Source organism: Simochromis diagramma, unplaced genomic scaffold, assembly GCF_900408965.1.
Source record: "Simochromis diagramma unplaced genomic scaffold, fSimDia1.1 OVJJ01000822.1, whole genome shotgun sequence".
NCBI lineage: Eukaryota > Metazoa > Chordata > Actinopteri > Cichliformes > Cichlidae > Simochromis > Simochromis diagramma.
Genome location: NW_024387520.1, coordinates 9,173,092 through 9,185,326, shown reverse-complemented (window position 1 = coordinate 9,185,326; position 12,235 = coordinate 9,173,092). Strand labels below are relative to the sequence as shown.

At 39.2% G+C, this 12,235-nt stretch overlaps 1 protein-coding gene across 1 annotated transcript; it reads left to right on the top strand.

Annotated features, from left to right (window-relative positions):
- Nucleotides 1–1,889: 1,889 nt before the first annotated feature.
- LOC120726166 (glutathione hydrolase 5 proenzyme-like) lies at nucleotides 1,890–10,641 on the top strand. The gene is made up of 12 exons (XM_040019539.1): nucleotides 1,890–2,197; nucleotides 2,542–2,669; nucleotides 2,759–2,854; nucleotides 3,617–3,803; nucleotides 3,886–4,046; nucleotides 4,275–4,421; nucleotides 4,656–4,786; nucleotides 6,323–6,507; nucleotides 7,430–7,521; nucleotides 9,544–9,650; nucleotides 9,797–9,907; nucleotides 10,000–10,641. The coding sequence occupies exons 1-12, from the start codon at nucleotides 2,031–2,033 to the stop codon at nucleotides 10,144–10,146; spliced, it is 1,659 nt and encodes a 552-aa protein (XP_039875473.1). The 5' UTR covers nucleotides 1,890–2,030; the 3' UTR covers nucleotides 10,147–10,641.
- The last annotated feature ends 1,594 nt before the right edge of the window (nucleotides 10,642–12,235 follow it).

The following is a 12,235-nucleotide window of genomic DNA, read 5'->3' as shown; positions in this document are numbered from 1 at the left end:
GTCAAATGCAAGTTTGCTTTAGAAAACAACATAATTATCTGTGATCAACAGATCTGTCTGAATAGTCTCAGGTGTGTGGCCAACATGAGAGAGAGGTAAGGGAAATAGGGAATGCTCACAGTTGATGTGTTAATTATAGAAGAGTCATGTAACTTATGCTTCAGTTTCTACTAAACTGAGTGCACACTCTGTGGGAGATGGTTCCTCTGTATCTGTGTCGGTGAACTACCGACTGTGTGTTTTTTCCTCCCTTTCACTGTGTGTGTGCTACAGTGCTACAGTCATACAGGAACCAAGACTGGGGCGAATAAATGTACAGAGCTGACTGGAACCAAGAACCATCGAATAAATTCATTAAAAGATCCAATGGGTGGCTTCACTGTCTGTGATGGACAGGCTTCAGATAACACTGATGTAAATACTGCAAACTTTACTAGGAGCCCACCCGGCCTGTAGCAAAGAAAGGAATGTCCAATACTATTTCTATTTGTACCTTTCAAAGTAAAAGACGAGGAATGTTAACAGTAAAGTTAATTTACATTAAAGTCAGTAACAAGCAGTACTCTCTTTAATCTTGATAAAAGTATATTTCACATACTTAAGTTAAAGTTGAAGGGTGTAGAAGAGACAAAATACAGATTGGTCCAGATCACAGTGGAAGAGGTCGTCAGGATGGGACAAGTTTTGTAATTATGTCCTAAACTGTCCCTAAACTTTTTTTTTAAAGAAAAGCTTTCTTCATAGCCACACTCCAACCTTTATGTATAAAATTATGTCCACTGATACACACACACACACAGCTGAATTCCACTGATACACTGTGGGTGTAAGTTAAACTGAACCGTACCAGAAATCATGGTAACCAGCGTGACTGAGGAGGACACTGAGCAGATGGGCCTATGCAGACTTTGGGAAGTACTTTGAGCTTGCACAGGTAGTTTTAACACATGAGCCTATTTGAATATTGCAAAACAAATGCAGATGTGTTGAAGATAGTCAACTGCCAACAGTTTCCAAATTTGCCATGGGCGATTACTTTACCTTGAAGGTAATATTGACTTAAATCCATTTTTTGTCTCATAATCTCTTCACTGAGCTGGGAGGTCCTTCTCATTGCTCGCCCATCGCCTGTGGTTTGAGAGTTTGGTAGTGCTGTGCAATACAATACATTTTGGTATTGATCTGAAACCAAGTAAATACAGGGCCACTATTGCCAATACCAATACTAATAGGGATACTTTTAACTTATAAAGGAGTTTGATTCAGTGTTTCGTGATGAATCGGCATGACTTTGCAAATTCTTTTGCAAACACATTTTAGTGATGATGAAATCATTTTTACTTTCCAGAGCACATCTGTCAGCTTTATCATATTTTTGAAGCTTGCAATAAGGTCCAAAAGAAGGTTATTTTGGAGATCTGGAGTATGTCTATAATATATGTTCCTGTCGTTAAAACAAAAGCTGGACACCGTACAATCATTCTGGGCTCCACCACAGGGAAATCTACAGCCGTGCACTCTCCTTTCTAAACGAGCCTCACTTGTAGAACAAGCACAACAACATATAGTAACATGATAGGACACTGTTACCTGCGACTTCTTCCTGAATATCATTGTGACAGGCCCTGGCTGGTTTATGTAAAAGGCAGACATTTTCTTAAACACTTGTGAAGATATCACACAAAAAAAACAGCTTCCAGACTAAAAGAAGAACCCCCCCCCTCCTCCCATGAAACCTCATATTCTTGACGATTTAAGCTGTAATGTTTTTGTGCATCTCCAGCAAATCCCAAAATGCTATACTATTTTTTTAATAAGCACGTTTTATCGAGCTACTCGACTCTATCAACTCCATGATTTCTCTGCGCAAAGTTCTGAGACTGGATCAGCAGCTGGTTTCTTTCCTGTCCTCCTCTCCGCGCGCTTATCGTTGTGGGTGGAGCCAGGCACGTCCCAATTTATTCATCAGGTTGTAAAATTTTAGAGAAGTAGTCGGTCAGATGAAGTGGTGACACAGAGAAACAACAGCCATGGCGAGGTCTAAGGCAAGAGTGTACACTTGTTGCGCACTGATACTACTCTGCTTGGTTGCTATAATTGTGTGTATTGCTGTACTTGCGAGACGCAAATGCCCAACTGGCACTTTCTCGAAAGCTGCAGTGGCCGCAGACTCAGGGAGATGTTCAGAGATCGGACGGTGAGTGACATTTGAAACTTTTCAACCAAATTGCTGTCTTTACTATGTTCCAACTAAGGCAAAATATGCTGGTTTTCTTAACCAAAGTTTGGCAAACACTAAAACATTTTGGGGATCTTAACCAGGATAATCATCATCACGGAAGTGGAGGATTATGGTGTTTCTCTATTTTCTCTATAAGTATGCGATTACATAACCATGTAACATTTCATAAGAGAGGAAAATGGAGGTGATTTGCAAAACTGCGGTCTATGCAAAACATAAACATTGCCCTACTTTTAAGGCGCACTCGACAACGAAAATAGGAACGCAAAGTGATGAAGGACATTCTTCTGTTCATTTAGGGACATTCTTCAGAAAGGCGGCTCGCCAGTAGATGGCGCCATTGCTGCGCTGCTGTGCACCTCAATCATGAATCCACAGAGTGCTGGTATCGGAGGGGGGTCCATATTCACAATTATGGACGTCTCTGGTAACAAGACACCCTCACTCCCCTTATTCTAATGCAGCGCTTCAGGCCTGCCGGGAAGAATCAAGTTATAATGTCTCATCTTTTCAAAGGTAAAGTGAAAATCATCAATTCCAGAGAGACCGCCCCTGCAAACTTGAACCCTGACCTGCTTAAGTCATGTAACAGCACTATTCAAGTAAAAAAAGGTAGGCTGCTTTTCTTTTATAAGACTTCTGCATCAGTTTTTTATTCCCCTGCGTCTTTTGTAGGCTGTCTTTCTTGTTTTAATCTTTCCATGTGTCATGCCTAATTACCAGCTTGAGAAGCTCCACATTGAGTAATGAATTTACAAGCTCAGGGCTCAAAGTTTAAAGACTTCTGTTTGGTGGTTTGTCATGACATAAGCAGCAGATCCTGTCAGACCATTCTGCAGATATATTTTATCTGCAGAATGTAGCTGCGGTTACATACCCAAGGCACTGCAAGATCACACGTGCTGGAACAGCAAAGTGATTAATCTTCTATGCAGTTTAGTGTTAATGTAGGCGGACATAAATGGAAAGTAAAGTATGTAAATTATATTGTGTAAACATTATTAAACCAGGAAAACTGTAGACATGTAAAAACAAATAGTCAAATAGAAACATGGGGTGGCTGTAGCTCAGGTAGTAGAGCGGGTCACCTACTAACCGGAAGGTTGTTTCGATCCCAGTCTGCTCCAGTCTGCATGCCAAATATCCTTGGGCAAGATGCTAACCCCAGGTTGCTCTCTGATGCATCCATCGAGAAGCTCGACGGATGCATGTTAGTTAGATAGCACTAAAAACCTAGCAAAGTGATTGGGTGAATGAACAAGTTGTATAAAACGCTTTGAGTGCTCAGATAGAGTAGAGAAGCGCTACATATGGATGATAAAGGAGTTACAGTAAACTCAAAACATGAGTAAATGTATGTGTTACTGTGATCAGATAGCAGATGGATTGGGGTTCCTGGGGAAATTCGAGGTTATGCAGAGGCACACCAGCTTTATGGGAAGTTGCCGTGGGCCGACCTCTTTCAGCCGACCATCAAACTGGCCAGGGAAGGATTCCCTCTTCCTTACGTCCAAAGTCTATACCTCCCAACCATCAATACAAGCAGCACCCAGTCACTGCGGTATGAAATATGTCGACAATGTGAGTTCAAAAATATGAGGAGCAAGCAATTAATGTTTTATCTCCCTGTCTTTGTCTTTTAGGAAACTATATTCAGACGAGAACGGAAACCTTCTTAAAGCCGGTGATACTGTGAAATTTGAGAAACTGGCTGACACTTTGGAGATGATCGCAAATGAGGGACCAGATGTGTTTTACAGCGGAACAATAGCGAAGGATTTAATCAGTGACATACAGAAAGAAGGTATTGTCAGACAAGATTCATCCTGCTCTCTTTTCTGACCATTTTCTATGTCTGCCAGGTACAATGAACTAATTACAAATGAACAAATCAATTGACTCTGTGAATCTCTGCCATGATCCCTCATAGGCTACACTGTGGGCTGTCTGGATCCATTAAAAGTTTTGATTATGAGATGCACTGTGTTCAGTTTTACTTAGCAGAACCATTTGTTTCAATGTTTTTGCTCAGGAGGAAAACTCACACTGCAGGACTTGGCCTCATATAAAGTTACAGTGACTGATGCATGGGCTGTTCCTTTGGGAGAGTACCAGATGTACTTCCCTCCGCCCCCTGCCGGAGGAATCATCCTCAGCTTCATCCTCAACATCATGAAAGGTTCCTGTTAGACACTGACTGCAGAGATTCTGATCATCTATACTTTGAAATCACGAAGTGATGCTTTTGGATTATTTTATTTTTTGAGCTGAGCTGTTCAAATTATTGCATTTCTTGGTTGTTGCATATGGTGTTTTTTGCATGGAAAAAACAGGTCCTATCAAATCTTTACAAGTGTGATACAGTGAGAATATATTTTTAAATAAAAGAAATAACAATTGTCTATATTTTCAGGATATAAAATGAATTCAGAACCCAAGACGACTGCTGAAAAAATATTATATTATCATCGTTATATTGAAGCTTTCAAATTTTCCAATGGATTAAAGAAACATATCCGAGATCCAAAGTTCCACTCAAATAAAGTAAGTATCTGAAAATACAGTACAAAGTACAAAGTACAAAGTCATGTTTTACCAAAACTAATTTCACTCAGTAACAGGCAAATCAGTTTATAACTTTTATGTAATGTGTGTTTTGTTTTTTGTTTTTTTTCTGGATGTTTGGTTGATATTCTGTCTCCGTTAAAACAAAAGTACCATAAATTAGAGACATTTCTTTGTAAACTTACAAATTAATCAGGGGATCAAGTAATTATTTCCCCTTCACTGTACAGTAATGTGAAAAAGAACTTGCAGGACCTTTGCTGTACAGTCTTGTAGAAAACTAAGTACATCCCATGATTCAGTGGTGTGTTGAACCACTTTTAGCAACACTATCTTAAAACAATCATTTTCTATACGGCTTTATCAGTCTCTCACATTACTGTGGAGGAATCTGGCCCTCTCTAGGGTCTGGATCATGACTGAACATTTGCAAAACTGAACGTTTGCAAATAAATGTCTGCCTTTTACATGCTTCACAAGGTACCAAAGCCCAAACCGTCCCTCCTCCACTACTGTGCTTGACAGTTCGTTATGAGGTGTTTGTGATGATATGCTGTGTTTGGTTTTGGTCAGTTCTGGTGTTGGTGATGTTCCATGAACCCAAAGTCAGTTTCAGTAACTGAGGAACACACCAACAAAGCCTCTGCCTCTGACTGTCGTCCAATCCATGCTGAACCAAACGCCTACATACAGCCTCACCTCTGGAAGCAGAAAATGTAGCGGTCTGTTGTGGTGAAGAGAGATCTGAGTGTGAAAGCGAAACTGTCTATTTACTGCTCAGTCTATAGATTCCTACTCTCACCTATGATCACAAGCTCTGGGTAGTGAGAAAGGAAGAGATACAGGCAGTGAAAATGAGCTTCCTCTGAAGGGTGACTGTGCTTAGCCTCTGAGTTAGGATGAGGAGCTCAGGAGGGGCTCAGAGTACAGCCACTACTACTCAAGTTGAGGTGGTTTGGAGAAGAGGCCTTCTTCTGTCAACCCTTCTAAACAAGCCATTAGTGTTAGTCTTTCCTCGCTGTACTGTGAGTTTAGAGGTTTTCTCTAGTTTATATCAATTTCTTTGAGCAATGCACACTTTGACTTTAGGGTAAATTTACAGCAATTTCCAGTCGTGGGAAGATTGTAGCATTGTGTTAACGCAATGGAACCCTCTAGACTAGCAAACGTCTTCTTTTATACATGTATGTGTGCTCACTGTTACATCTGATCAAGTGCATTTGATTAACAGCATCTGGCTGCTACTTACCTTCCTAATTCTTATGGAAGCAGTAAGGGTGTACTTAGTTTTTCACATTACTGCATAGAGTGCTTTCTCCCGTAAATCTGCATTTTCATTTCAACATGATAATTCTGACAGGCGGTGTAATGTTTGAAATAATTAAGTAACAAATAAGAGTTCTAAAAGCAGATGAACTCAAACCCCTTTTAGATTTGGCTCTAATTTGTTGTTTGTCTTGATATTCCTGTATTTTCTCTAATGCGTTTGTTTTTTGCCATCTGTACTTCTAACAGATGGCAAAGAATTTCACAGAGGTTAGCTTTGCAGACAACATACGGATCTTGATCAGCAGCGACAAGACTCACGATCTCCAGTATTACGGCATCACTCCGTATCTGGAGAGCATGGGTACCACACATGTGTCTGTGCTGACTGAAGATGGATCCGCTGTGTCTGTCACCAGCAGCATCAACCACATGTCAGTGTCTGGATGAATCTGTTTCACTGTTATGCTGGGCTTATGCTGGGCTTACACTGTGCGATTTTTGGCCCATTTTGAGCCGATTTTTGAGTCGTGCGACCGTTTTGGCGATCGGCCCGATTTTGGCCTTCATCGTGCGTCGTATAGTATGCGTGGGGTAACGAGACGCGATTAACACCTCACGACCAGCTCCAGATCATCAATCGCTTGGTCGTGAGGATTTCAAACCTGTTTGAAATCCTCGCGACCGTCGTGAGGCTGTCACCGCAGTTTGTCACATTGCGCACGCGCAAACACAAATGTCAGCGAAAAAGACGGCGCAGCACGGCAGTGCAGCGTGTGATCTGGACACAAGCGATGGAGGCACAACTTGTAGAACTTTGGAAAGCTCATCCGAGCCTTTTCGATGTGGCCTCACAAAATTATCACGACCACAACAACCGTGAAAATAGTTGGATCTACACTGCTGCTCAATCACAGCTGCCTGATCAATGTTTTTCATTAGCAATTTAGCAAAGTTGATGGTGGTGGTGTGCGTGTCTGTGTGAGTGAAAGACAGAGAGGGAGAGCGAGCGACAGAATTTCTGTTATAACCTTCGTTTTATGTACGCACAGTGTGAGCACTCAGGTCGCATCAGAGCATCGGGCCGTATAGTGTGAGACCCTGCATCGTGACCTATGAACTTCTAACCCCTGCGAGTCAACCGTACAGTTTGAGCAGGAGCTGAATCGCGCGACTGAAAAAATCGCACAGAAGCAGCTATCAAAAATGTGTCTTCCTTTGAAACTGAAAGATTAAAAAGGTTTAAGAGATTATTTTTAGAAGCTGCTTTGTACAATGGCTGTACTGCAGAATGAGTTTGTGTTGTCTGTGTCACAGGGTGTAGATCTAGTTGATTTAGTGTTGTTTTCTTTACAGATTTGGCTCCAAAGTCTTCTCTCCAAGTACTGGAATCATCCTCAACAACCAGTTGTATGACTTCTGTAGAAGAGCTGAAAGTATCTCTACAGGTAAAGGATCAGCACGATCCATTTTACATTTAATATTTATGAAACTCAAGCAATCACGGGAGAGCATTGGGCAGAAGAGGTGGCACAGTGAGGATTCTTTCAATGGCTTTTTACTAATGGCACAAAGAGTTTATTTTTTAGTGGTAACTGTTATTTTCCCTTTCAGCAGTGGGATTAATGAAACACTGCCTCATTGTTAGACAAATCTTGTGAGACCAGTTTTAAACTGGAGCAACGGGAGACTCAGGAGCTTGATACAAAAAACCCTCCAAAACGTTATCCTACCTTACGTCAAGATAAACAAGATAAACTAAGTAAACACATCTTGTTGTGACCTATTATTATCTCACAGTTCTGAAATCATTTTCCTGACACAACATATTTTTCTTTTATGTAATTATGTCAAAGATTCAGATGAGGCTGCCGTAACCTTAAGACACATATTCCTCAAAATCAGGTAATGCCAGTGCCAGCCAGCTGCTCATCTAGGTCACTGGGACAGTTTGGGACCCAAAGGAGAGACTTCACACTTATGATGTAGTTACATAAATACAGAGAAATTTCCACAGTTCCAAAACAATTCGTAAGGTTGCAACTTACTATAATGATTATAGCATATTTATGTATATATGTCTGTATGTACCCTATCACCTCCTTAACCGGTGGACTAATCTGAACAAAACTTTGCACAAACATCGTCACACATACAGCGATTATTAATATTATTAATACAGCAATTTTTATGGTTTTTTTTCCATCATTCCTCTGCGAATGCGACGTTACGTTCTCCTTTTTTTTTGTTTCACATGTCACGTTCAGTGTACCCCACCTATACCTAACTTAAAGGTGACCAACATTTGCATCTGTGTATTGTTTAAGTCACCACTAAATACAGAATGGTGTTTTTGCTAGTAATTGTAATAGAGATTTAGCCAACTTCAAATAGTCTACATACCAAGCTGTCCAAGGTTAGAAATAATCTGTTTACTTAGCGGCACATTTTATGTGTTTGTGGTTGGGCATTTGAATAAATCATTTTCTATTTGGATATTATTATTGGTCCAGACATATTCGAAATTTCTTTCTATATTTCTGTACAAACACGTGTGAGTACTTAGCTACACTGGCACTTTTCTGTCGATGTATCATATGTTGATGTAACTGAGGTATTTATATACCTGATAAAAATGCATATTTAATATTAGCATGTTAGGTTGTGAGCATGTTGGTATTTTAGCATTTAGCTAAAATTAGCATGCTATTGTTAGCTAAATGCTAAAAGCTCTTCTGTACCAAAGCAGGGGTTCATGGCTACGGCTGTACTGCACTTCAGCTAAAACCTCCCTCAATAAAATGCAGCAGCGCTTACAGGCACTTACAAAAGACAGCTTGAATCTATGTGATGGAGGGACAAAATCCCGTGTAACTACAAATTCCTTGCAAAAATTCTAGAGCTAGTTAATATGAAGCTTTAGCACCTTTTACACCTTTAGGAGCTGTGGATATCTTTCAATTTTTCAAATTAGAAGAAATTTCTCATTTACAGACAGTGTTTTTTTTTATTGAGTCTCAATATGGAGAGTGTCCTTTGTACTAAGAGAGACTAACTATCAATCAATCAATCAATCTTTATTTATAAAGCACTTTTCATACAAAAAAAAAATGTAGCACAAAGTGCTTTACATAGTTAAAAGCAGCCCACCCCACCCTCCAACTCACTCCCCACACTCTCAGTGGATATCTATGTATAGATATCCACTTAATTAGTGTTGCCTGCTGAAGTATTAGGCTGAACTTTAGAATATTTTTTGTACAGAAATAGTTCTGTGAACATTTCCATCAGTGTCTGATGTCAGATGCTGAACAAAAGTAAACGGCACATGTCAGGGTTGAATAAATGCCCTTCACCCTCTGCTTCACATCATTCAGAAGCAATCATTTTGTGATCATTTTTCTCCTAACAGTGATGAGTGTGGATTGTAGTTTTGTGCTGTCACTCAAGGCTTTTGTTGTATTTCTCAGGAGAGCAGCCTCCCTCCTCTATGGCTCCAGTTCTGCTGAAGTCTCAGTCAAAGACACTGGTGATTGGATCGACTGGTGGGAATATGATCACTACTGGAATGGCCTCGGTACGTGTCCAGAAGATAAAATGATGCAAAACCTCTTTGGTGTTAGAGTAAACATTGTAGTCAGAGGCATTTTCACCCTAATCCATTCTTTAATCATCACTTTCCCATCTGAAAGACTGCAATGTATTCTACTATTTCTCTTCAAGGCGCTCATAAACCACCTTTGGTTTGGAAAGAGCCTTAAGGACGCAATTAATACTCCAGTTGTTTATGTCGACTCTGAAAATGCAGTAAAGTTTGAACCCAACTTTGAAAAGGTACGTGTAAATATTCAGTGTATTTAAATGATAGCACAATAAGAAATTTTGCTTTTGTTCTATCTGAATCTCTTCTCCTCTTTGTACTTCAGGATGTAATTGAGGCTCTTAAGAAAAAGGGACACAATCATCAACCAGCAACACGTTTCTACAATGTAGTTAACACTGTGGAAAAGGAGGACAACTGTATCTCTGCATGGTCTGATGAAAGGAAAAAAGGCAAAGCAGCTGGTTACTGAGGCCAAAAGCCAGGGATGTTAGTTTAATAGCATAGCTTTAAGGTTATACAAATTCTTGCAGCCACAAAACTACAAAATCTGTAGCAGATGGTGTCTGTCCTGCTGGAAAATCATTGAACAAGATGCTGATTATCGGTCTTCTTCAGCTGAGTACCTACAGAAGCATGTAGCAGTTGAACTCGTGGCCTCTAGACACAACTGACTCTAACAGTAACATGATGGATTTTGCTGCACAAGAAGAAGCAACAGCCTTGTCTGTGACTGTGCCTGCCCCCCCCGCCTTCACTCTTCTGCTTATTTGTACACATTTACCATCTGGTACTTCTGCCATTTCTCTCTTTTCTGGCATTTCTTTCAGGTTTTCTGTTGTAAAAGCAACAGATACATATGTAAGGTACATGATACTACACTCGTGTTTCAGGCATGTGCATAACAAAACTGAGTTTAATGATAAAATAATTCAATGTTCAAATCATAAAGCCAAAAGAGTACAAAGAAAACAAATACATCATAAAAACTGAAAAAATGTTATTATATTTTATAAATTATTGGGGATATATTGATATTGAATTTCATTATCTAAATTTTTATCAGCCAATTTAGGATAACAGTTGGTCTGATATTTAACAGCCAAATCTTTCTCTTAAATGTTGATTTCACAATCATGCAGATATTCAAAAAATATTCTTTGTTTGATGCCAAAATTTGGACATGGCACCAAAAGACTGAATAAAAAAAAATCAATCATTCACATAGACTGCAGATAAAAGAAGTGAAAGAAGCACATAGTTTAAAATTACTTAAACCTGCGTTCTTTCTAAGCGTCGGGCCAGCTAGAGACAGTTGTATAGAAATCTGTGGGAAAACGGCTCGATTGTGGTGGATTTATAGGCTCAGTTCTTGCTTTTAAGTCTTATAGAGTACATGTTTTGTAAACTGTGCTTCACATGATTGTTCAGATGGATGAAACAAAAAAATGGTGACAGGCATAAGACATTAGAAATAGAACACTACAAAGTAGTGGGTAACTTCACAGTGCCCGTGTCCCACTTGTATATTCAAGCTTTGTAAAACTCACAATTACAACTAAATAGGCTAAACTAAATAACACTGGTGCGATTGTCATTGTCAGCTTCACAGAATCTAGAGGTAACAGACTATAGAGATTAATTCATAATGTCTTAAATTGAGATATTCGTCCATTTGGTCGCAGGGTGTGTGGCATCATTTGTGAAGTCATTCAGTTTAACCTCCTAGGACATGGCATCCACATCAGTGGACATCACATTTTGGTTTGTCTAGACCAAAATACTAAAGTTTGCTCTACAAGGGCCTGATATCCACTTACGAGGACATTATACTGCCACTGTTCTATCGAAATTTAAATAGAATGTCCTCTTATGTGGATCTCATTTTTCTCAAAAACAAAAATTAGGAAAAAAAATATCAGGTAATTTTTTTACATTCATCAGGTCCCAAAAAGCCCAAACAGCAAAGAGAAATTAAAAATGCATGCCATGAAAGAGTTTAGGTCTTAGGAGGTTAAAATTCTTTAAAAAAATGAAATACTAAATATTTTTTGCTTCTTAACTTTAGTTTTTTTTTCTTTTGGATCAGAGGTTCTTATGTCTGACATATAAATAGCTGTTCATGCATAGCATTTTTACCTTTTGCACATGAGCTGCTTTGTCACTGTTTATTTTATGTACATATATCAAATGAAAATTTTGCATTTGTGCAAAACATATTCCTTGTGTGTATAATAGTAATGGATACATCTTCAAAGTTGCTCATTTTTATAATAAATGGTTGAATGGTCAATACTTGAAATTTTACCTTAAAATGTTATAGATGCATTGAAAATCTGGTTTCTATTTTTTTTTATAAAACCAAAATGATTAAAAAATGAATACACAGTTGAAAATAAAGTAAACAAAAGGAAAAAATTAATTGTGGTCACAGTCGATGTTTGACAGCCGGGCAGTAATGGCTTTTTTGTGGATGTACCAATATGCCCTTCTGCTGTTGGTCTCTCCTTCCAACCTGAGGTCACTGTTATTGATGTGTGCTCTGTAAATCCATTCCCCTG